Source organism: Papaver somniferum, chromosome 9 (assembly GCF_003573695.1).
Source record: "Papaver somniferum cultivar HN1 chromosome 9, ASM357369v1, whole genome shotgun sequence".
NCBI lineage: Eukaryota > Viridiplantae > Streptophyta > Magnoliopsida > Ranunculales > Papaveraceae > Papaver > Papaver somniferum.
This window is the reverse complement of record NC_039366.1, coordinates 158040460-158067105: the sequence shown is the minus strand read 5'-3', so window position 1 is coordinate 158067105 and position 26646 is coordinate 158040460. Positions and strand designations below refer to the sequence as shown.

Sequence of the window (26646 nt, the reverse complement as noted above, 5' to 3'; positions counted from 1 at the left end):
AAGAAACTTTTTCCGTTAGTGGGTCGTTTTCTTTCTCAGTTTCTTTTGGGTTGAATTAGGGGAGGGTAGTTTAGACAGTTTATGATATTTGGGGTTTTTTTATCACTTTTGTTTGGATGGGTTTTTTGTAGATGGGTTATAACCCCTTTGGGGTTATAACCCGCGGACCGTTGTTTATTTTAAGGATTAAATATTGATTTTGGGCGATTGTAAGAGTGTAAAAAATGTTTTAGGGAAAGCTGGCTTCCGGGGAAAGAGAGTCAAATATGTAATTAAACGGAAGTCTAACCTTTGTTTCTTTTCCCTGCCACCACCACCAGTAACATTCGCAGACGCTACCATATTTTCTCTTCCGCGTTTACTGGAAATCAAAGGGAGTGATTTGATCACTAATGTCTCTTCATCTGTTCACTCGTGTACCATGTTTTTCACTCCCCTATAGTAATAATATCTTTTTGCCGCTATGAACCATTTGAGAATTTTTTTTCTTCATAATAATGATCCAAAGGGTACCCTAAAATTAATACTGAAAGAGAATCTCTCAGTGTCTCTATATGTCTCAATTAACTAACCATTGTAAGTCATTGTTTAAAAGGGTGAGATCCGTTGACATGGTTATATTGACATAATCTTCACATTTAAACGCCATTTTTTCTACTGAGCTCAACCGACAATGAATTTGAAGTTAATATTTTGGTGACATGTTCCTCATATAATACTCTACATTCCTACCAAAAATGAGAATGTTCCGAAATAAGAAACTTCATCATCCGCAAATTTTAATTTCAACCGTTAATATTCAAAATTGTAGATGGCGGTTTTATACATCTAGGAATGCTCTCATTTTTTGTTGGAATGTGGAGACTTATAAGAAGAACATATTATCAAAAAATTAGCTTCAAATTCCTTGTCGTTTAGATTCAGTAAAAAAATTATAACCATGTCAACAGATTATGTCAATATAACCATGTCAACAGATCCTACCCCTTGTTTAAAAAGCAAAGTGAAACCAATAAAAGTTACAATATTTATTATAGCGTGGTCATTTCTTGCCTAATACATCAAAGCGTCAAAGACCCTTTAATTGTTTTAACAAAACGCCCGGGGGAGGTGCGCAAACTTTATAGATAGTTTGTCATCATTTGATTGTTGTTGAGGTGATTTCTAGATAGCCATGTTGCTCTGATCATAATTTTTGGCCTTCCTCGTAAGGCTAACTCCTATGGGCTAGATTGAACTGTTAGATTGGCCAAAAAGTGTTGCAAATCAAGAAAAAAGTGTGGAAAAAAAGTTAACACTACTTTTTGATACTTCTCTCTCCTAGCAACTGCTCGCAGTCCAACTATCAGCGAGATTGAAACGCTATATCATTCAGCATTGAAAAAGTGACATAAACGCTGAACCATTCAGCGCTCTATATTTTTTATTAAATTTTTAGAGAGAAGGTGATGGAAAGAGAGGAAAAAGAGGGAGAAAGAGAGGGAGAACGTGAGAGAGAGAGGAAAAAGAGGGAGAGAAAGAAATGATAATAATTAGTTTTTTGGAAAATAAATTCATGTGACGCTGAACCATTCAGCGTTCAACGCTGTTCTGTTCAGTGTTTCGCTGTTAGATTAGCAATACCATAGGACTTAGGAAGTTGCCCTAACTGACGTGAATGACCAATCTAACTGTTAGATATCTAGTCCATAGGGTTAGCCTAATGCCGGCTTTGGTCATATTCGTGGAGTTTATGAAGTGGAATTGATAGAGAAAAAGTACATTTGCATTATCTGAGTGTGGTGTTATGGCTTCCCATTTGGGATTTAACACTCATGCACGAATCACGATGAGTGGTGCATTATTTGTCACATCAAGACTTCACACATTCACTGTGGATTCGAGGGTAGATCAATGTTGCTTTACTTTGGATTTTACTAATTAATGTTACGGAAAATGGATCATTTGTCCAAATATTTTTAAATCACGGTTCAAATGGGCGAGTAAAAAATAGTTTGGGTGAAATGGCCAAAAAAAATAATAGTAAGGATGAAACTGGTTTCATTCTAGCTTAAATTTAAAAAATAAGAAGGATGAAACTGGATACATCCTGTGTAAATTAAAAATAAGAAAAAATATTTGAAAATGGGCACGATGAAACTGGTTACATCTTGTCTATTTTTACATTTTTGTCCATTTAAACAGTATCAAAATCTAACTGTCCATTTCACCCAGGAATTATTGATTTTGGTCTTTTTAACCAATTTTGTGTTAATGTTATATGGCAAGACAACCGACTCTAATATTGTGTCAGCCAACAACTTGGTTCCAAAAGTTATCGACTGTAATATTGTGTTCACTGGCTAGGCATCTATTGATTCAAGACGCACACTGTTCGATGAAGTTTTATCAAGTCCTTCAAAAATATAAATGAAACACAAAGTTTATTGTGAGTCAGTCATTTGACGCTTGTAATTTGTCCTATCACTGTATGAATCTTTCTTGAAACAGATACCTCCGAAGTGAAGTGAAGTAGAACATTTTTCTCCACGATTCTTTTAATGATTAACCATAACCAAGAACAGTAAATCGTATCCTGCTGCAGAGTTCCATATTAAATATTTTTCCTACTTGAAACTAATACAATTTACATAAAGATAAGTTAAAGTTCCCACAAATTTTTACATTGCAGTCTTGCAGAGCTCCACCACTATACATTATAGTTGTCATCCATATTTCCTTTAATTAATCAACATAACGTTATTTCATTTTGTTGATTACTGTAATGGTCATTCACTGAATGATACTATAATAAAGGATACTCACTTATGCTGAAAGGATAACATTGATTGGATCAAGGTTTGAAAAAAAACCGTTTTTCGTGAAAAACGGTCGTTAGCACTGTCACACTCATACACCGCGACCGTGAGAGTCCCCGAATCCCGTGTCCATATAATGTCGATAAATAGGAAATAACGACAGTTTTTTAGGACCGTTTTTCCGTTTTCATACACGTTATAACCGTTTTTCTAAAATTGAATTTTACGTTTTTTCCATCTAAATAACATTTTAACGCAAGTTTTTTAGACAATTTTTCCCATTTTCAGGTCAATTATAACCGTTTTTAAATTAAAAAATAATATAAAATTATTTTCTTACAATTCTTTATATTTTATATTAAAGATTAAAAAAATATAACTAATATTTAAAAAATAAAAGAATAAAATAATAATATACAGAAAACGTTATAACAACGTTATTAGACCCGTTATAACTGTTTTCACGCACGTTGTAACCGTTAGATTGGAATTTCAAATCATACTCTTTTTTTATTTTCTATTTACACGTTATAACGCCGATTATTTTAAAATAACGTATAAAAAACACGTTTTATTCCTAAATAACATGTTTTTTGTTCGAAATGTGTTCACACCCGTCAAAACGCGTTATAACGATCACACCCAGTGACCGTGACTTGAGCAGTGACCCGTTTTTCAAACCGTGGATTGGATCACCATGAAACCAAAAAAAGAAGACACAAAATAAGACAACCAAATGCGATTTTCATGAAAAGAAAAAACTGACGCAATACCACTACAAAGTAGACAGAGAAAATATAATACTACTAAAGCTATCTAATCTCCAATTTGGCAATGCATCGAATCCGATAACACTGTAAGGTGACATTTTGGATAGCAATTCTCATTGACAGAGTTCACACCAATGGGTTTCGTCTTTCACCATCTCATCAGCCAAATACTCATTGGGTTCGATTGTCATGCTATCCGTAACACATTTTGTGGAAAATGCAGATTGATTGACCGCACGATATGCAGGTAACTTTAAAGGTAGGAGGCATCAGTTTCTTCATGTTAAACGCCCAGTTTCTCAATGCATGATAACATTGAAGGCGGACTGCACTTTGACTTTTACTTGTCCTTGCAGTACCAAAAAACTCCAATGCATCGGAAGCTATGGCACCAACCAATTTCTGGACCTCGATATCTAGGGCAGAAAGACAGCAAACCCTTTCGCTTGCAATTCCTTTCAGCTCAACCGACATTATGTCTTTCAGCAAATTAGACAACAACCTAATTGTCACAAAAAAAGAAGACATACATATGGTAAAGAGAAAAGTCATTTTGGTTTTGTATAATGTTTCAAATTGTGTCTATTAATATGTTCTTTGCTAAAAAAAAGGAATTTCATATAGAAGAAGTAATACATGTCACTTTGGAGAGCATATATGTTACATTTTGAAGGATCCATGCTTGCATCGCTTGAAATCGAGATGAGCAATTTCAGTTCTTCGGTGAACCTGTTTAACTGTGTGCAATGTCTGTATGCATCAAAAACTTATGGTTAACAGTTGCAAAATCAAGAAATGAAAGACAATAATGTGTATTGCACTCATAAACTACGAAAATCAGAAAACATTGGTGAGATAATTTGGTTTATCCAGAGCTACTATAGAAGCCATCGATGAACAACATCAGTAGAAAACTTGGTTTGTACATTTAGTGAATCCCATTTGCTGGAAGCAACGTTATCGGTTTAGCTTAACGAAATATCTCAAAAGATGAGCTTTGAATCCACAACTGAACAGATTTCATGATTACAAAGATAGTATTCCAATCAAAAATACAAATCAAATTCAAACTTAAAGTAAAACTAATCCAAACTAATATAGTATTTACCTAGTATTCTTGGGAGAGTACGCTGAAGAAGGAATTGGAGCCTAGGAAGATGATAACCCGTCTAGAGGTCTATATATTCGAACATTTCAAGAGGTTCATGTTGTAATGTAACGTAAGAAATTGATTGTCCGGTTGTGAATCGAAGGGAATGAATGTTGCAAATAATGGTTTTTGTAACTTGCAAAAATGGGAGGAGAACTGGTGAAAAAATCCCTAATTTATGGTGGTGTTAATGGGATTTTGTAACTGAAGAGTATATTCAGTGAAAGAAGTGATCTCAGCCATCAGATTAGCGCTGAAAAGGGGGCTTCATTCTCATCCACGATTTGTCTTCTGCATTTTGAGAGAATGAGAGCCGCTGCTCGCTTAAGAAGATCCACACAGAGCCGTCAGATCATCAAAAACACATTTGTTTTTGTAAGATAGATACCCTTACCATTATGGAAAAATAAAGAGTGGCCAAAATTTGTTTAAGGAAAAGCTAAATCAACAGTTGTGGTAGTTTACATCATAATTGTATAGCAATAATTATGATTATCTTATGATTGTCTTTATAAATAAACTTTCATTAATCTTACATTATAAATATCTTTTTACATCATAGATATCCTTATAATTATTTTTATAAATTAACTTTCATTTAATATTTTATTAAATTTTCATTATAAATGTCTTATAATTTTTAATCTGATTTTCCTTTAGTGGGAAAGAGTACGATGGAGAGTGGAACATATTACAAGAAATTGGATGGGAGCCAACAAGATGGGGCTCCAATCTATTTTTGAATGACAACCCTAAGTTCCTAACCTAGGAAAAAGAAAATCTCCCACTTTAACTTTCGCAACATTAAATATTCATCATTAAGTAAATATAGTTTCATTATTAAATCTTTTGTTAAAGTTTTAAATGTTTTATGATTATCTTAATAGATACTTTAATTAAATAAATAATAAATTCGTTAATAATCATATCAGTCGGATGGTATGTGCGGGTGGTGGTCCATGGAAGCTGGTGATGATGGTGATGAGGTAGTGGTGGTGTGGAAGTGCACGTGGTCAGTGTGGTAATCAGGTAGTGGACAATTCTTATTCTATGTTGTTAGGACACAAGTAAACTATTATGGAAGTTGTGGTTGATTTTTTTAATGTGAAAATGGAAATTGTGGTTGATTTTATTAATGCGAAAATGAGCTGGTTATAATACAGAAGAAACTATTTGGATAGTAAAGGTTTTTAGTTGGTCCCACTACATGTTTCACTCGGTAGTTTCTTCGAGACAGCTGTTACGGTCAACCTAACAATTCTCAAAAAAAAATATCAAAAAAAAATATCAAAAAATATTATCACTATATATATCCAACAAAAATTACAACGATTAAAACTGACATATTCTTCTTTTATTTATTATGAAGACCGTGTCGTTGCGGTACGGGTGGAGTTTTAGTATATAAATAAAGGACGAACCTTACTGCATAATAACCTTATTTTGTCTCTTTCCTAGCAGTCGCTGTAAAATACTTCATGACTAGGTGCATATGTTTGTTGGCCAATAATTGCTGCACTACAACTCGATTACTCATTGCCCAATGGTCATGGATTAGATTTCAAATTGTTCGATTTTTCTTTTTAATTTTAATAATCAAAGATTTGAACAAGAGTCATCTGTTCGCCATTATAGCTTGTAAAAACTAAACTGAAATATGAAACTAGTAGGGTTGCATGTGGTATGGTTGAACTTTGTTTTGATTGAACCAGAACCTAAATCGAAGACCTCGATTTTCATAATTTCAAAATCAATGATTACCATTACATAATTCATTTTGGTATATAACTGACCAGTTTTCGTTAACCAACAACGATGAAGACATTTCTCATTTCGTCTTTAATAAACATAATACATATCTTTACATTTTGAAAGAGAGAACACATCCCTAACCCCTACCACAAATCATATAATGCAAACACAAAAACTTTCCAAAAATATACACAAACAAATAGATCGTATAATCAGGAACTTTTTTTGGGGACATGACTCAACAACAAAAAAATTACACCCTATAGGATGGGTAAAGCAACAAAACCATTATCCGAAGGAGGATTAGGGATAAGAAAAAGTAGTGATCATAATACAAACCTTCTATTGAAAAGAATCTGGAATTTGCATGAACAACCTAATTCCATATGCGGAAGCCTTTTCAGTGCAAAATACCTCAATGAACAACCAATTCTACAAGCAAACATTACCATTCCTTCCTCTTCCAGTCCTTAATGGAGACAACTAGCATCAATTATTCCTACCATGCAAAACTTAATTTTCCATCATATTGGAAATGGATTATCAACTCCGATTGAGGCTAATTGGATTCCACACTCTACCAATCTCGACCCAACGCAATGCTACCCAGTCCAAATGGTAACAGATATCATCGACCCAATATCCCACTCCTGAAATCATGAAAAATTGAACACCTTTCCCAACCCAACAATTCAGAAAATCATCAACATTCACCTACCCCAAAACAATACTCCAGATAAAATTATTTGGCCGCACTCAAAATCGGGAAGCTACACCACATCTTCAGGATACAAATGTCTAACCCATGGTCAACCAACCCACACACCTGTACCACCTACCAAATTCTTATGGACCTTACCATGTCCACCAAAAATTCGGCTTTTCTTGTGGAAAGCCATTAATGAAGGATTACCGACCTTCTCTCTCTTACATCGAATCCATTTGACCAACTCAGACATATGCCCTAGATGCAATACTGATACGGAAGTAGCAGACCATCTTTTAATTCATTGTCCAACAGCGGCTTCTTCTTGGAACATCTTATTCAACCAACTTCAAAATGCACCAAACACCAACCCCAACCCAAACTTCACTTTAAATCCTCAAACAACCATATCCCAAATCCTCCAGCACCCAACATCAACATCTATAATCTCCTCAGTCTGTTTCCTATTTTGGACCCTATGGCTATCCAGAAATGATCTAATTTACCAACAAAAACAAACAACTTCAGAAGAAATCGTAGCCTGGGCACAAAAACTACAACAAGAATTTTTTTGGGCACTGCACGCTTCACCACCAATCATACCAGGAGATACACCAACATTCAACAACACGATAACAAACAAAAGAACATCAACAATATTGGTAAGTTAGTCCACTCCGAATATCAACTGGATTAAGATTAACACAGATGGAGCAGCCAGAGGACATCCGGGATTTGCAGGAGCTGGATTCATCTGTAGAGACTCTAATGCACGAACATTAACAGCTATGGCTCAACCACTAGGAATTACGACAGCACTAACTGCAGAAACGTGGGCCTTATTATTGGCTTCAAGAACAACATCGGAGAGACAATGGACTAGAATCCTAATTGAAACAGACTCGGAAAACCTCCTGAGGTTCATCACATCAACTACGTCGCCACCTTGGCACATAGCAGGAATGATCGAAGAAATAAAAATGAGACTTAGGAAAATACCGAAGGTCGCTATACAACACAACTACAGGAAAGGAAATCAAGCAGCGGACGGATTGGCAAAGCATGCAGCGGATGGAATCCAGGCAGGAAATTTTTCAACCAAAATTTAGGATCAGGCAATCCCATCCTTTATCAGTCACATTTTATTTCAAGACTCTATGGGTACCACATACCCACGACAAGTTGTAAACTAATTTTATTATAATAAATTGTATGCTTCAAAAAAAAAATCCATTTTCACAATATGATACAACAATGGGGAATACTGAATCGAAAATTAACATTTTTCGCCATGAATCTCTATGAAACCCCACCATGAACGTAACACTAATCACTTTTTGGGATAGGATTAACACTTTAGTTTTAGTTTTAATTTTAGTTTTAGATTTAGGACGGAAAATAATGACAGGAGGGGTAACCTCAGTGTTATGTAAATAGGGGGGTAAACCCTAAATAACATTTTGCAGGGGGTAACATCAAAAAACCCCTATATAAAAAACCAAACCGGGGCAAACTGATTTTTTCCTAAACCAAACGGAACCGTTAGTAAAATTGTAATCAGCTTAGATTATAGAAAAACCGAAATTTCTCGGGTCGGTAACAGTTTATCCTGGAAATCGAACTGAATTCATCGGTTTCAAAGCGATATATGAGTAGTTGGATCTTAGTAAATTAAATTCTAATATTACCACTAACTATCAACATTTATTTTTGAATGATAAATTCGGTTTATTAGCTGCATTATATGATGATAATGCTCGTCATAATAATCATCTATAGTAAAAAAAAAATGTTTGGATTCACCTTTATCAACTACTATAAAAATGATTCCTCATATCTCAATTCAATGGTCTAGTGGTAGTTCAGGTATTAGTTTTGGTGTTGTTGGTTCAGATAGCGATAGTGGATGGATTTTTTTTAGCTTTTTCATCTTTGATCAAGCATCCACATAATCAATCTGCACCTATGAATGTTCCGATTTGATTTAATCGAAACCACCGACCCAGGTTGAGAAGGTATAAAAAAAATGTTTGGATAATAGTCGGATAGGGTTGTAACCATTGGTCTTACCTAATCATATAGCTAACCAAAAGTACAAAAAACTATGCAACAGCTAAGAAGGTCAACTTTGGCAATATGACCCAAACTCGAATTGGAAGCTTTCCGGACCGGAACACAATACTGATCACTCTTTTGAGAACCAAAGTGAAAATAAGAATGATCTTTTCGGGGACAATGACTTTTTTGAGGGTACCATGATTTGATTAGACCACCTTCATTATGGTTATAAGGGATGACCTAAAAGGTGGAGATGATTAAGTTATCCTTTAATTAATTAATTAATTAAATAATTAATTAAATAATTAATTCATTCATTCTTTTTATTTTTTTTTATTTTTTTTCTTTATTTTTTTTTATATTTTTTAAACTTTTTTAAATTTTAATTTTTTTTTGTTTGTGATTCGGCTAAGAGAAAATATATATAAAAGAAATTTAGATAGAAGTTCGGTTAAGTAAAAAATTTCTAAAATTTTTGCGAACTCACCGAACTCTCAATTCGGTTTGCAAAGATTTTTATGAAAATAAACGAACACTGGTCAGTGAAATTTCAGATAAGAGTTCGGTTAAGTAAAAATTTTCTAAAAAAATTAGAACGGACCGAACCCAAAGTTCGGTTAGGTACAAAATTTCTACAACTTTTGGGAACGAGTTCGGTGCGCAAAGATTTTTATGAATATAACCGAACACTGTTCAGTATATTTTTTAGATCGGAGTTCGATTAAGTAAAAAATTGCCAACGGACCGAACTCAAAGTTCGGTTAGGTACAAAATTTCTAAAACTTTTGCGATCGCACCGAACTTTGGGTTCGGTTTGCAAGGAAATTTTCCGTTCTTATCGACGTGTTCTATGTTTCAGGGAGTTCGGTTAGAAAACTAGGTTTTTTTTAAACAACTCATAACCGAACAATACTCTACAACTAACAATTCAACCTTAATTTGATGATTTCTAATCGATTTTTTTCAATCAAAAACAAATTAAAAGCAATGGGTTTGTGGGAAAATACCTCCGAATTTGCATATAGCTTAAGGGTTTGCGAGAAAAATACTTGCGAATTTGTACTTGTCGAATCAAAGCTAATAATAAAATAAAATTAAAATTTTGAAGAAAAAAAATTGGAAAAATAAATAAATTTACATTAAAAAAAAAAATTTGAAAAAAAAATTTGAAAAAAAAAATTTGAAAAAAAAAATTCTGAAAAAAAATAATTTTAAAAAAATTAAATTTAAAATAATATGAGGACATTTTGGTTATTATATAAAAGATATGGATAAGGGGTGCCTTCACTTTACTTCTAATGTCTTACTCAAAATAAAAGGATGGTCCCCCTCAAAAAAACAGTGGTGCCCAAAAAACCGTTCGAAAATAACTATTGTAAAAAGACACAAAATAGACTCAGTTGTACACAAGTGTCAACACATGACTACCACCCATTTCTATAATAGATTCCCACACTCGGTTAAATACTAAAGAAATTTTTTCTCTCCTCTTCCTCAAAAAAAATAATAATCTAGTAGCCGTTAAATGTTTCTTGCTCAGATTGGTCCTTTTAGACTACTATGAACAAGGTTTTTTTTCTTTCTTTTTTTATATTAGTATAGTTAATCGAAAAAAATGTTTTTATCTTGTTTTGGGCATCTTTTGATATATATTTTTGCCGTGATGGGACAATTTTTTTTCGTCCTTATGGGACTAATTTCTTCAAACTATGATGACTGGTTTTTGGCTTGTAATTCTCGATTCAAAAACATCAACGATTCAACATGGCATCGCTTGAAATCCATATCCAAGCAGGCATCTGATTTCGATTTGATGTACACGAATACAAGCAAAATAGTCCTTTCAGTTAGGAGCATCACTTATCAACAAGAAGACAATCAGATAAATAGTCGGACTTGTTCCAGTTTACTCCATCATTCATACCTTCTAATATAAGAAATTTTGGCATCTTTGCAATTTATTGGTCCTTATCTTCGCAGTTTATCTGTAATTAATATTTGAAATAATCCTCCCTATGTGTTTTTTTATTTTTGACCTTCATTCCAGTCATATTTTCTCAATAAAATTTTAAATATACTCCTACATCTTTTATACTCATAAATTCATTTTTAAACGGACTCAATTGAAAACCTTAAAGAATGTTTGTATATTTAGGAAATGTGTGTCTTTCTTGTTTATCCTTCGTTGCTTTGAGAAAAAACTATTCTTTGCTGGAAAAGTTAAATTCCTTATAAAAGTTTATATTTTATATTCTAGAATATTTTTTCCCTTACTTCTTTCATAAAGTTCCCGAAACTTTAATATCTTTTTTATTTCGTATTTAAAATCCTCATGGAAATTTAAGGTTGGTTTAATAGTAATTTTTTTATTAATTGCTGGTAGCGGTCCAGGTAGTTTTATTTTCCACAGATTGGGTGTTACTATTCAAAAAGGGGTTGGTGCCCAGCTTGTAGTTCGGTTGACAACTAAAAGTGTAAAACTTTAATTTATTTATTAATGAATAAAATTATATTTGTTTTGAAAAAAAAGAATAGAAAAATAATATTAGGGGTATTTTAATAAAATTTAATGTTGTGCTTAATATTATGACGATGTCAAGTCAGACTATAACAAAAAAAAAAACGGAGGGAGTATTAAGGTTTCTTGTATTCTGATGTCTTTGTTATTTTTAATTTGAATAAATTAAAATATTTTGGTTGTCCATGGAGGTTTTCAATAAAAACAACTTTTACCATGAAATAAAATCACATTTGACCTTTTTTTTTTTTTGTATCTCTTGTTCTCTTAATATAGTCATTTTTCGGTTAAGAAAACTCACATTTGACCCTCCCACCTGTGTAAAAACATGAAGATCATGTTTTATACTAATGATTTCCCACTAATTGGCTTATGTTTTCGTTATGAGCTATTAGTACAAAACTCATGCCTAAAATTTCCTGACCAAAGAAAAAAGTAATAATTTTAAACATTCTGTATATTCTATTAGGAAAATAACGAGTCTTATCCGAATGCAATGAGAATCACCAAAAAAATATATTTTATGTGTCTAAGACCTAGGAAGTTGTCGGGGAGATTTTCTCTGCAATTTTCCTATAAAATTTGCGTACTTTTTTCTAGATGGTATACAAATACAATTAAAGTCAAACAATACGAACTTGAGAGTTTTTTTTTAGTATAAAATTTTCATATACTGGCTATTGAATTTATTTTACAACACAAAAATGAACGAAACCATCTATATATAGAACAAGTCTCTGGAATAACGATATCACATGGGCTTCTTGTTGTGTGATAAAAATTTCATGAAGAAAGCTTTCATCATAAAACTTATAATGATCTAAAGGTGCGGTGGGAATTTCGTTGGAGCTGCTCTTCCTCTTTAGCCTCTTCTTCATATTACAACTTCTATTTTCAGATAATACAGCTCTTTTTGGATGAACTTCGACCCTACATGCTTTTATATACGATATGCGATAACTAAATGTGTTTTATTCGAAACTATGAGTAGACACTCATTGTTTTTGAAGGCCCTCGATAGCTTCCTTCCACTGCCATGCTCTTTGCTTTGCATCCTCAAAGCACATTACCTTCTTTGGCTGAACTTTTTTGGAAATAGTAATTCAGAAAGGCAGAATGCAAAAACAAGCAAGAAAAGAAGAAATCAAATATGGAACCTACCGTGGTAATCTTGAAATTTGTAGGACTTGTGACTACTATACTGAGGTAATTTTGGTTGTCCATCCCATATGTATTCACCTTCTGCGTCTTTGCAGGGTCCACGCAGATCAACTTTGGTTTATCTGTTAGAATTAGCTGCATCTTCCTACTGCTCAATTTCTGCAGTTTTTTTAATGTTGAGATCATCACAACACACTCCCCAGGATCCAGGAATTGTTGCCTGTTATTAGAATCATAAAACAAAACAGAGTTAACATGAATACATAGAAATAGTAAAATATTTTGTTTGGTAAAATTTATAGATAATCATAAATTGATAGATGGTTATGATATAATCATTTTCATATTAAATTCTTACAAGCATTTTTTTTCTTCAAATAATTGATTATCTTAGAAAAATGCTCTTCAAAAGGATAGTAAAGAATAATGATTTAAGATAGTTTTTTTTAGTTCATTGTTCTTTCTTTTGTCTCTCTTTTGATAGTTTAAAGAAAATAAGAAGAGAAAAATCCAATTCAATTTTAATAAAGAAAATAATTGATTATGATAATTTTTTTAATAAAATAATGGATTCTTTAAATTATGATTAAAATAATTATTTATTATTATAGTTACCAGACATATATAGAATCCACTATGAGATGCACAATGGATTATAGGCCGATAATGCATTGTATTAATGGTTCCTTAATTGATCCCAATTTTCAGGTCCGTTTAAACAAACAGAACTGAAAATTGGATCCTAAGAAATAATAAAGATACGAATTTCTAGGAGAAAGTAACAGATTAATGTGAAATATGCATCAATTTGAGTTCTTTTTCTTTTGCTTTCTGATTCAAAGATTCAGTTCATAAAAATACCATCTTGAGTCAAAGGAATCAATAGAAGCAAGTCTAGGTACAGGACCAGATGCTTCAGAAGATCTGGTGCTACCATTCCCGTCATGTGCATGGTAAAGCTCATGTCCCTCAGTTGCACCTGTCTGCAGCCGAGCAAAAAGAGATATATTAGGTGTACGCTTCTATCTAGCAATATAAAAAACTTTGTAGTATATTCACCTCTAAAGCAAGTTTAGGAGGGGTTTGAGATCTTATATTATCCCAGTCAACTCCACTAAAGAACGGATGTATCTTGAGTGCGACATAACCTTGAGGTCCAGCGCCTAGTCTCTGAGCCGGATCTGTATGCTGCATTGAAGTTGCAATGCTTCCAGATTAAAAAGCCAAAGGAAGACAATTGTTAAGTAAATTTCTGAAGTTTGGAATTACCAGTAACTTATCGGTAAGGTCTTTAGCTTCTTCTGAAAAATAATCAGGAAATATGAGATCCCTGGCTATAATTTTTTGAAATATTAGCCATTCACTTGCGTCTTTGAATGGAGAAGAGCCGGAAAGCATCTGATATAAGGTGCAACCCAATGCCCATATATCGTTTCTGTATCAGTATATTTTTATTACAGGAAGAAAATGAGTTGTCTTTTACAATACAAGACTTGATGCAGAACAGGAGTAGAGGCACTCGGCAAAGCTCATGCCACATTTTCATGCACAAATTCACATATAAATGATATGAGATGAAAATTGCCCCTTACCCGAAAGTTGCAGGAGAAGAATTAAGCACTTCTGGAGGAACATATGCAGCAGTTCCCACAAATGTACAAGCTTTGTCGTCTGAAAGAAAGCAATGTCGATACTAACATTTTCAGTTAATAATATTTTTTAAGTCGTAGCGAGAATATGCTACAATGAACATTGCGAGAACGAAACCAGACAGTTCGCAAGCAAAGCAATGGCAACCTAACCTGATGGTAATGTAGGTAAAAAAGAAACTTGGCCATCTTTTGTAGGTTTTACACTACCAAAATCAGCGACTTTAATATGTCCTTCCGCGGTAAGTAGCAAGTTCTCTGGCTGGGATCAGAAGAACAATGTTAGACATGTTAGAAAGATAGAGCTTATGTCATTTGTTATAAATAACTTCGACATACCTTAATATCCCGATGAATCAATCCAATGTTATGAATGTATTCAAGAGCATTAACAACTTCCGCCGCATAGAAACGAGCTTCATCTTCTGTCAGACGACCTTTCTGTGCCAATGCAAATAAAATCAAATAAACACATATAGAGTACTCAAAAGACAATTCATTCTAGATTTACCCACCCTAGTAATTTGATCGAAAAGCTCTCCACCTTCACAAGATTCAAGTGCCATATCTTCACAATAACAATCAACAAGAACAACGTTAAATAACCAAAATCGACGTGGATCGATACGTTAAGGAAATGAACACACAAATGGGTAAAGCCAGAAATACCTACACAAAGATTGGGAATCCTGAAACGTGAAGAACAGCCGGACGATCCCAGGATGATCCAACTGATCAAGAACAACGCGTTCTAACTTCACTAATGATGTTTTATTTTCTTTGGTGATAAATTTTTTATCCATTATCTTCAATGCATATACAATTCCAGTATCTTTCTTCCTTGCCCTCACAACCTGTAATACAGAAATAATGTGCAACAAACAATTAAAAATGAGGATTATAGCAAATGAGAAACCAAAAATGGGTTTGAGACAAAATGAGAAACCTTTGAATAAGAACCAACACCATATATTTTCCCCAACTGGAAGTCTTGAATAGTAAATTGTTCTTGCGGAGCTCGAAAAGTGAAGCTTTTGGTTCTTTGAACAGAGCGAGCATCAGGGTTATTCTGAGCAGAAGAAGGTTTATTAGATTCAGAATCCTTCTCCATTTCTTTTCCTGCTTCAACTCCAGCTGCATCATCAACTTTCATCTCTACCTATTGTATCTATCTGTTAGTACCAATTTTCTTTATCGAATTTTCTTGAAAGAATGAGGAGAAACTTCTTCTTTTTGGGGGGTTGAGGATAATACGGCCTTCAATGAAGAAAGGGTCAAAGAAGAAGAAGCCATTTTTTTCATAATTATGATTCCATTTTCTTTGGTTTCTCTGATAAAGCGATAAAAAAGCTTGGGCTTACAACTCGGCCTTTTCCTACACAGAAAGAGTAGAGATCGTGTTGGTAGTTAAAATTAGTTAAGCATATAACCGTTAAAAGACTACAAAATTATGGATTTTAGCACCCACCCCTTCACATTATTCGAAAAAGGAAGAATGAATTGAACTTTGTTTTTTCCCCAAAATTTTAAGCAATGAAGGTTTCCAAACCTTGTCCATGTCCATCACATTATTATGTACGGTTTGTATAAATTTTGAACACGGGGATATGTGAAGCCTGAGATGAAGATGCATGTATGTTTAAGTCTTGGAGATGTTAGGTAGATGATTTTGATTGTCTTGTGCGGTGGTAGAATCATTGATCATCTTTTAAGAAATTATTTATAGGTCGGACTCGGAGGACATGAAACGATTTTGGTGAATGCCAGTATCACATAAGAACAAAACCCATTCCAAAAAGGGTGTACAGAACTAAGGAACCCTGACCACTTTGCTGAATCCTTCAGTTGATCTTTTTGTTTCAAGAATGATTGCTGAACAATTTGATGTTTGGACTTGCACATTTCTGTTCCTATCAATATTTAACAAGGATACAAACTATGCTTTCAAGGAATATACAATAATGAATGTCGACCCTGCGAAAAACAGATGCCACTTCCCTATACATCCCAACCATCTTTCCTACCTTTGAAAGCCCATTTCCTACCCAAGCTTCCGTATAACTGTGAAAACTCCAAAAGGCAGTTTGTTCTGAATTGATAATGAACTTGTGTATTCCGGCTTATTGCCGCACTAGAGAATTTAGACGTATCAATCGCCCAAGCAGGTTTAACATACTCCACTACTCGAGATGAACTACTAGCATTTGCATACAAGAAGTTCAAAAGCAGATCTTCGCAATTAAAATATTTATCAACAAAATCTCTACCTTCTTTGGCTTCTTCGCTCCAATACCTCTGAAATGCTACCCTGTGGTCGATGAATGCTGCCCCAGTTAATATCATGTTATATCCATGGTGCTTACGGGCGTACTTTCCATCTCTATATTCCAATGGGCTTCCATCTATGGCCGAGGATAGAACCCAACTATCCTATCTGGGTGTTGCCTCCATGCTAGGAATCCTCGCTCAATATCATCACATGTCATCATGATATCATCATCAAGTTCAAGAACAGACTTGGTCATTATTAGGGAGTTCTGCTTCTCTACTCTGATTCTAACTGGCACAGCAGAATTCAGCTCACTTATATTAGGAGGCTGACCTTTGTTCCATACAATAACAATCTCCCTCACTGATGAACACTTCGAGTAATGCTTCACATACATTTTCAGATTCCACAACCTCGCATCATATGTCATAGTCAGTAATGTGAACTGAGAAAAGTGGCCCTCCAGTGGGTAAGCTTCTTCTGCACCACTACCACCGTAAGTGTAATTAACACCATAGCAGACTAGTGCAACCGCTGTTACAAATACTAAAATGAACAACAATCTTCCATAGCAAGTATCACCCTTCATTCTACATCTGGCAAACGAAAACATTCTGTTCAACCTGGTACTAATGCGCCTCAGTTTGAATAACCACGAATCAGGACGCACCCAACTTGAGATTGTATCACTTCTCTTTCCGAAGCTCTGGGAGGACCAGCAAATTGGTAACACGCAATTGATAGCTCCAACCATAAGTCCAACAAGAATAACTAGGGCAGATGCAACTGCAAAATCCATAGAACCAATTAAGAGTCTATGACCAACGTCACCTGAAGGGACACGATCACCATCCATCACCCCGACCCATTCACCGGTAGTTAACTGTTGTACGTCTAGGCTATGATAACGAGCACCATTCCAAGCATTTCTGCCTTTTCCAGACTCTTCTATACCTAATGGGACTTCCACTTCTCTGTACTCATTCTTCGTGAGAACCTCCACCTTGAAAGAACGGACCTGACTCCCGTATGTTTCACCACAATCTTGGCCCAAGCGGTAAAGGTTTCCCTCATAGACAGATGGCCTGCCTCCATTCCGAGCTCCGTAGCTCCGATCAGTGTTGTAAATTGGATTCTGGTCGTGTGGTTGCCATGGACCCATCGGTGAGTTACTATACCAGATTTCCAGTTGACCATTCTTCTTAGTCCCATAACCACTGTGATCTGATCCGAAAAGCCAGTAATTACCATTGTAATTTATGAGGAAGGCATCTATAATGGGCTTATTCATAATAACCTTATGCAGTGTCCACTGCAAGGGGAAATCCAGCGCTCTGTAGAGACGAAGTTCCCCTTTCTTGTTGCTTTCAGGCATCATGTATATCTGTGTCACAACGGAGTAAAACAAAAGCCAAGAAGTATTGAGAAGTGAGCCTCAACTAGAGGCCAATTAGAAAAGTCAATCCCCTTTAAAACAATAATAAATGTGAACAAGCAAACCCTTACATGGCCTTGGTAGTCAAATACATATGGATAAAATAGATGACAGTCTTCATCCAAAGCGGTACCCAACTGCTGCCATGTAGCACCTTTATCCGTACTCTTTGCCACGGCGATGTCCCCTTGGAAAGTAATGGAGTTCTTGCTTTCATAAAACATATAAAGTACGTCATCCTGAAATACAAAACCAGTATGAGTTACTGTAGAGGATATCATGAGTCCATTGAGAGGCATGGCTTAAGCCAATGAAGTCGTACAAGTCATACCATGGTTTATCAAAACAAATACATAAAAGAGCAAAGAGCTTTTTATAAACTAAAGAAGCTCATACAAACATGTGGCCATGTAATCAGGTGTAGTATAACAATGCTCCAATGATGTTTCAGGGGCTGGCCCAAGTAATCCTTTTATTTTATGTGTGACAGCAACAGGCAGAGTCATTTTGCCAAAATGACCACAAACAAGGGCTGAGGCCATGAGGGATCTTAAAACAACTACAGCCTAGTTTTCCAAGCAAACAACGGACAAAATAAATGGAAACTAACTTAGACAAGTCAAAAATTAGACCAATTGGATTCACAATATTTTTAGTTCTTGTTCTTTGGTGATGAAGGCCAACAGGTTGGCAACTTCCTCTTGCAGTACTAGTAGCCCTTCTAAAGCTGACTAGTGACACCCTTTATTTCCATCTGGTTTGAAATCTATGCACAACTCGATTATCATGGTTGACAGCAAATAAATGGCAGCACCTATATTAGGATCACAGCTCATTAACTATATTTCGACCTCTTGGGAGTTTCCCTGAAACTAACTAACGTCATATACCAATTTAAGTAACGAAATACAAGGTAAGCGTACTTAGAAAAACAACACAAGAGGGTAAAGGTGGCATTGCTGCAAAGAAGCTCAGCCAAAGGAGACAAAATGCCTATTCTACAGAATATAAAATTATGAACTGAGAATATCCAAGCAACTATGTACCTTGCTAGGCTAACCTAAAAGCTCAAGAGACGGTCACACTAATAATTCTCGGAAAAACCCGGAAGTAATCAACAAAGCAGTAGCAAATAGCAAATCAACTGTTCATCAATTGCAAACCAATCTACTTGAAGAACTGAAATCTCCAGAGTTTAGTTTGTACCACTCCCAAAACCCTTAGGACTTCACCAAGTGAAGCAATACCATTCCCCACAAATTCCCTGGTTATCTTGTCATAAAATGCAGAGATGTAACAGTTGAACACACAATGGGATTACCTATCCTTAACAATACCTTCTCACTTGTTCAAAGCAGAAAAACACCAAAGCAATTCCAACTCGCCTGCATGCATTGGCAAACACTCATATAGGATAATAACAATACAGATGTCTATCCATTACGGTGGTGAAGTTTCTGGACATTAAACTTAAGTACTGAATACCCAATACCCGAGCTTGAAACTCGATTGCGTCCTAATTCATACGGATCGATCAAAAAAAAAATATATACATAAACTGATTCCATAAAAAAGTAATAATCAGTTAAGAAATTAACAAGAACGGAATTCAGTAAATATAAATAAAAATTACCTGAATATAGATAAAAGGATCGGCAACAAAATTACTAGGGTAACCAGCATTTGTAGCAGACGCACAAGTGAGAACTGGATTAGCCACTGGCCAAGCGGCAGTCTCATTTTTCCAAATATTTGCCTATTTTTCATACCCAAAAATGTAAGGAACTGTCAGCCGAGAAACATTAGATAGACGCATTTTTAGCAAACAGTTTATATGCATGACATGGATGTGCATGATTTTGTAACCTGACCAACAAATTTTATCTATGAAAAAGACAGAGATGCATTTCAGCACACAGTTTATATATACATGATGAAGAAGGCATCTCAAGAGAATGGAGATGAGCATCAAATTCATAATCCTACACAGGAAGTTAAGTCAGAATTTGATCACCTTCAACTAAATCCAGTCAAACACCAGACGACATAAATTTTCTCTCTTGTTATTACGAAGTAGCTGGTAACAGTGTATCCTTACGACCCCGGAAAGGCTTTGTGGCTCTCTCTAGTCGTGATGTTCCAATTCAAGTTATTGTTTTATTAGGAAATAATATATGAGAGTCTATATTTAGGAGATATGCATTTAAGTTGTGAGAGTTATATTAGGAATTGTCTTGATAATCAAGTCTTGTGATTGTATAAATATCTTGAAGAATTAATGAGAAAGACACATCAAGATTATTATCAATGTAGTCTTTTACGCTTCCGCGTTTATGCTCTCCTCTCTCTTGCTCGATCCTTAACATGGTATCAGAGCAAGGTGAGCGGAGAGGAACAGAAGTTGGATGTTTCTGTAAAGAGTTTGGGGTTGCGATAAGAAGGAGAAGAAAACAAGTTTGAACCGAGCAGTTTGATGGATTTTGTGACAAGTTTGATGCGGAGAAAACATGGCAGACGAGATACTGCTGATGAGAAGAAAAAATATGGCTTGATTGGAAGGGTTGTTTCCGTTCGAATACAATGGTTGGATAGTTACATTTTAAAGTTAAAAAAAAAAAGAAGGTGATGTGTACCTAGGTTAGGGTTATCATGTGAATCCAAGAAGACCGAGAAACTAGTCAACAAGGAAGGGGTTACTGCCGTAATTGGAGTTTGCTGCTGTTGATTTGTATAAAAAGTTTTGGGTGATGTTTCAAAGACAATATACCCAAGGAAGTGAGCTGAAGCCATTAATCTCGAAGGTGTTTAGTGAGGTTTGAATCTGTTTTGTGAAAGAAAAACAAGAAGAAGACCTTGTTACCGTACAGTTAAGAGATAGAGATGCTTCCGGTTGAAATCAGTAACCGGTGGAAGAAGAGATGGTGACGCTACTGTAGTGAAGCTGTTGACAGTGATTAATTGGAAGAGAGGAGCTAAGAAGTCATGTTGCTGATGGAAGGTACTCGAGCTTGGCAGTGACGATGATGATCTGCTGCTATTGTTGAAAGATGAAGATGGAAGAAGAAGCTCATGGTCGGAGACAAAGATGGTTGGCAGTAGAACAGGGACAAAGAGTTGCTGCCAATGGTATCGCCATTAACGGAAGTTCATGGTAATGATTTCTGTGATGATGACGACCTGGAAGCAGGTGGGATCGAGATGTGAAAAAAAAATGCATGGCGCTTGAGTTAGGTGCTGCTATTTATGGAGTCATGGTGCAGGTGATGTTATACGGGCTGAAAGCCTCAAAGAAAATAAAGAAGATGCAGACAAGGCGTTTGTTTCAATGCCTGAATGGTTTGCAAACAGAAGTGTGACAATTGTGTCACTGCATGGAAAATCTATCACAAATTCAGAAGTGTGGCATCTGAATAGCGTGATAAATTTGTAACAGAAATATAACAAGAAAAATAGTTAGCTTGTGGCAGAAGCGTGACTTAAACAGAGAAGAAGAGAAGAATAAACAACAACAAGGTTGTGAGGAAAAAGAAGCAATCACCAAGAGGTGATGACAGAGAGAAGACAACAAAAATAGGTTAAAATCCTATGAGTTGTGGAGAACGTCACAACAACGGAAAGTTGTGATTGTGAAGATAAAGCAACATGTGCTTCTTGATGAAGTAACATGTGAAGAGAAGATAAAATAGAAGATGAGCTACAATGCTCGGTGATGAAATACTACAATTGAAGTAGGTGAAAAGAACTATGACGAAGGGGACCTAAACGTCCTTAAACTACGAAGAAACTACGAACATGGGACCGTAATGTCCTTAAATTACGATGGAACTTGTATGTTCTAAAACTACTAATGGGACTGCAACGTCCTAAAACTAAGAAGGGGACCGAAATCGTCCTAAAACTACGAAGAGGACCGAAATGTCCCTAAACTACGGTGAGGATCGAAAAGTGCTAAGGAAAGATCAGTTTAAATTTCTTTTGTCCAAGATAGACATTCGTGATCTACATGCTCCATCTTGAGGGAGGGTATTAGAAAATAATATATGAGAGTTTATAGGAGATATGCATTTAAGTTGTGAGAGTTATATTAGGAATTGTCTTGAGAATCAAGTCTTGTGATTGTATAAATATCTTGAAGAATTAATGAGAAAGACACATCAAGATTATTATCAATGTAGTCTTTTACGCTTCCGCGTTTATGCTCTCCTCTTTCTTGCTCGATCCTTAACATGTTTAGTCTACGCACCACTGTTGTTATACGCGGAATCAAGCTTCCTATTGGTTTTCCTTATTATATTGGTTTTGTTTTCCTTTTTTCTTTTTTACCATTTGATAGTAAAATGTAGACAGGTGCATGTTTACTTCACAACCGTAACTTTTAATTCTACATCACAAATTATTCTTTGCCTCCATTTCGCATGTCATATCAGTGTCGTATTTTGGAACAAGAAATCGACCTAATTGCAAAGTTGGCTTTTAAAAACTTAAAAAACTGTAAAAACAAAAGGAAGAAACTTACATGTTCAATGGGTTTCAAAGAAAAAGGAGATTCTCCGTAGAAAACACCAATGGACCATGATCCTTCATTATCTCGACGACAGCCTAATAAAGGTATCTCATGTCTTTGATATGGAGAAAAAGCAAGCCAGATATATATAGTAACGATGGAACCGAAGATTATGAAAGAAGAAAGAAGAAATGGAAATGTTTGTTGTGTTAATAAAAAACAACGATGTAATTTCATTTCGAAGAAAAGAAATGAAGGGTGTTCGGTTTTTTCTATTAACCGGCTATGGGTTACATTTCCATTTCTTGTCCCCCATCATCATCATCAGCTTAACATCCTCTGTTTGTACCAATAGTTTCTAATAAGAATTGAATGAAGAAGAAGAAGTCGTTCCAATTATAAGTCTTATGATTCCATTTTCTTTGATTTTTTTTTCTTTTTTTCTGATCATGCGACAAAAAAGGTTGAGCTTCCATTTGCTTACATCTCACATTCTAATGGCAGTTAAAAACATGATTGCTAAAGGCTGATGCCAAATCTTTCAGGGGTACCATTACATATAAGACAAAAGGGTGAAAAACGATCCTGGCCGTTAGATCATTCAAATGGTATCCCTTGAAAGATTTGGCATCAGCCTTTAGCAATCGTGGTTAAAAAGACCACATTTTCTAGGATTTTAAACCCTCCTTATTTATATGGGCAGCCCAATCATTCTACACCAATCTCGAGGAGTGTTGAGGTAACAACCACACGTGTTGTCAAGACCCTGGTTGCAGTGCCGTCTAACGTTTTAGAGGCTCGGGACGAGCGTTCAGAAAAGGACCTTTTTTCTCTTATACATATGAGATCATTTTCCATCATAGGATCTCTTAACGGACCATTTTCTACTAAAATGTTTCGTGATCTTCTATCAAGATTATTCCAAGCCGCAAAATTAATAATATTCACAGTGCCTGGTCGAGTTTGTGCTTGTTCATTACCTAATTAATACAATCACAAACAAAATAGCTCGAAACATAGTTTCCGTCAATGTAGAGAAAAACTACGATCTACAACAGATATGACATAATAATACATTTGAGAAAGGAAGTAAAAAAACTTTTGTTGTTACTCAATTAGCTATAATTCATGTTCCTATACCATAATATAGGCATACCACAAAAACTTTTGAAATACATGTCAAAACACATAATCACGGAAAATTCAATGAAAATGTTACCTTCAACAGGAAGCCCTTCAGTTTCATGTTCTAGTTCTTCATTTCTTTCGACGATAACATTACCAATTTAGAGAGTCAAAAAAATCTTTCTTTTCTCTTCCTCTCCTTCATTCTTTTAATTAGAAGACTTACACTTGGGAAGCATTTTGACAAGATTATTTACCTGCGCAAAATTTAAACAACACAAACACGCAATTACTGATTTAATAGACTGCCCACAACTATAAACAACCGTTGAAACATGCAAGTATAATCATGTTTAGCAATCTTAATGAGAATACATAGCTCATAGGACGGATCAACACCTTTCATGTTTGATTTTAAGTTTAAGATTTCTCAAATAGATATAATAATGTCAAGTTTCTTCAAACTACCCCACCCCAAGCCGTGTTGATTAGAAATGTTTCTGAATTTTCAACCGCTTTTTAGGGTAAAGGAACAAATACTTCAATTAAGTCCATTAATGTAAAATGCAGCATAAACTATCCAATTAAGCTAGGGAAAGATCAAAAATACACACCTACAACCTCAGTAATCCAGAGGCAATTTTGTGCCTAGATATTCACGAAATCTCGTTGAGTTGTTCTTCCTCTTTATTTTTCACGACCACATGACACGTCTTTGGGAAGATATCTAACCCATATATATATGTAGGTTGTGAAAAAGAATTTTGGGCCCCTCAAAATATTGGGCCTAGGGCGGTCGACCATTTCGCCACATGACAAAGACGGCCCTGCCTGGTTGTATTACCTTAGTTAATGGGTTGAGTGTAAGGGAATACCCGTTGCTATGGGCATCCCGTCGTTACTATTTAGTTAGCTTGTATTCAGTTTTTGTGAGAGTTAGTAAGACGGAAAAAGTCATTGAATCTAAATCTCCTTTATCTTCTTCTTTGAATTGTTTTTGTGTCGTTGTAATGTTGATCGTTAAAATTGGTATCACAACACTCAATCCGAGTGTCCTGTAAACAATGGTGAACAAATTTTTTTATGATTTACATAAGAAGTTTAATGCCCTCATCAAGAGTCATGAAGAAGTTCTCCGGAAGTTTGCTGATGAATCTCAAGATAACATTAGTGAGTCAATGAACGTAGAAGTAGAATTAATTGAGGAGAGGATACTAGACAAGCTGGAAACTTGTGATGGGTTGTTACATACACCTCAGGTTCTCATTTTCAAGATAGATCTGCAGGAGGTAGCAATGGTGGAGGTAATCGTCAAATTTTAAATCAATTCTCTAATTTTCATAAACCTAAGGTTGAATTTTCAAAGTTTGATGGTACTAACCCTAGATCTTGGATGAGAAAGTGAAAAAAGATTTTTCAATTACATGTAATGGATGAGGAACAGAAGATGATGTTGACGTCTCTATATTTAGAAGGAAAAGTATATGCGTGGTTTCAGGATTATCAAGAAGGTCGGGACAAATTGTTTGGGGGGAGTTTGCTACTGATATCAACTTCAAATTTCAAGAGTGAGGATATGATGATACAGTAGGAGAGTTCAACAAGTTGATTCAGGAAGGTACAATTCTTTGAAGAATTGAAAGCTCTCATGTTGGCTAATAATAAACATCTTATAAAAGAGTATTTTACATCCAGTTTTGTGAGTGGTCTAAAGGAAGAATCAAGGCTCGCGGTACAAATGTTCTCTCCAAATAGTCTCCAAATGCAGGAAGCCATACTTGATAAGACTATGAAGAAGGCTAAGTGTATTCCTACGCTACCACCCATTTTCCATCCCCAGTAGCAGCATCACTAGGAGCTTTGTGACATCATCAAAAACATTCTCCATCACCAAGAGGCAACACTAGTCCCAGGTTACCACTAATTAGATGTCTAACTTATTGCTGAAATGAGATCTCGACGTGAGAAGGGATATGTTACAACTGCGACGATGTATACAAATAAGGACATAGGTGTGCCAGACAACAATTATTTATGTTGGTAGGAGATAATGGAGAGTGTTGATACATAAAAATGGATACCCTTTAGCAGGGCTAGGGGTCCCTAGAGAAGACATAGACTCATTAGCTAAATATGGGGACTTAGGGACTAGATCCCAGGCCCAAAATAGCATATCCATGGAGTATGAAGGATGAGGAAGGAATTAGTAGAGAAGCAAGAGGTTATGTTGGGAGGAATGACAATAGTGGTAAATAAGGAGGGGCCTATGACATGTGGCACAATGTCATGAGAAGAAGGATTTTGGGTAAATCCTATAAAAGGAAGGACATAGTACAATGGAAAGCAAGCTCTCTCTTATATTATTCTAATAAAAGGTGTTGTCATTGTTGTGACGAATAGGACGTGTAGGACCTATTGTTAGAGCACTGCTCGGTCGAACTCGTCATCATTGCTATCTCAAGATTGTTTGTCAAGTTTAGTTGTCAAAACTATAAGTCTTAATTTCTAGTCTACTTATAACCATGTCTCAGATTAGGATAGAATGTGTATTTGAACTTTAGACTTCACGGCGTTCATCGATTGAAGACGAAGATCTACTGAGGCGACCTTGGAGGAACTTCATCAACAAAAGGTATGTGGAGGCTTGAACTCATATATCACTCAGAAGTCTATTTTATTCTATATCCTATTGAGACTAAGTCGTATAGCTATATAGACTTTAACATTATACACATTTAATATTTCGAGCTA

At 35.3% G+C, this 26646-nt stretch overlaps 1 protein-coding gene, 1 long non-coding RNA gene and 1 pseudogene across 2 annotated transcripts; all 3 read right to left on the bottom strand.

Annotated features, from left to right (window-relative positions):
• Positions 1 to 3392: 3392 nt before the first annotated feature.
• Positions 3393 to 4986, bottom strand: LOC113307856. The gene is made up of 3 exons (XR_003339352.1): positions 4677 to 4986; positions 4205 to 4318; positions 3393 to 4070 (listed from the first exon to the last, which is right to left on the bottom strand). It is a non-coding gene; the product is annotated as an uncharacterized LOC113307856 (long non-coding RNA).
• Positions 4987 to 12397: 7411 nt separating this feature from the next.
• On the bottom strand, positions 12398 to 15889 carry LOC113309171 (3-phosphoinositide-dependent protein kinase 2-like). The gene is made up of 11 exons (XM_026557581.1): positions 15509 to 15889; positions 15236 to 15416; positions 15078 to 15130; positions 14902 to 15003; positions 14716 to 14824; positions 14506 to 14584; positions 14183 to 14348; positions 13973 to 14101; positions 13775 to 13896; positions 12914 to 13133; positions 12398 to 12831 (listed from the first exon to the last, which is right to left on the bottom strand). Exons 1-11 carry the CDS (start codon positions 15713 to 15715, stop codon positions 12748 to 12750), a joined length of 1452 nt encoding a protein of 483 aa, XP_026413366.1. The 5' UTR covers positions 15716 to 15889; the 3' UTR covers positions 12398 to 12747.
• Positions 15890 to 16481: 592 nt separating this feature from the next.
• On the bottom strand, positions 16482 to 23150 carry LOC113309021 (annotated as a pseudogene).
• Between the last annotated feature and the right edge of the window lie 3496 nt (positions 23151 to 26646).

What these genes read in the sequence shown, in the direction of transcription:
- LOC113309171 (XM_026557581.1), bottom strand. Translation starts at nt 15,715, where the DNA reads ATGAAAGTTGATGATGCAGCTGGAGTTGAAGCAGGAAAAGAAATGGAG. An exon ending in TTTTCGATCAAATTACTAGG is followed by an intron (nt 15,004 to 15,077) that starts GTGGGTAAATCT and finishes GCATTGGCACAG; the next exon opens with AAAGGTCGTCTGACAGAAGA. An exon ending in TCTTCTCCTGCAACTTTCGG is followed by an intron (nt 14,349 to 14,505) that starts GTAAGGGGCAAT and finishes ATACTGATACAG; the next exon opens with AAACGATATATGGGCATTGG.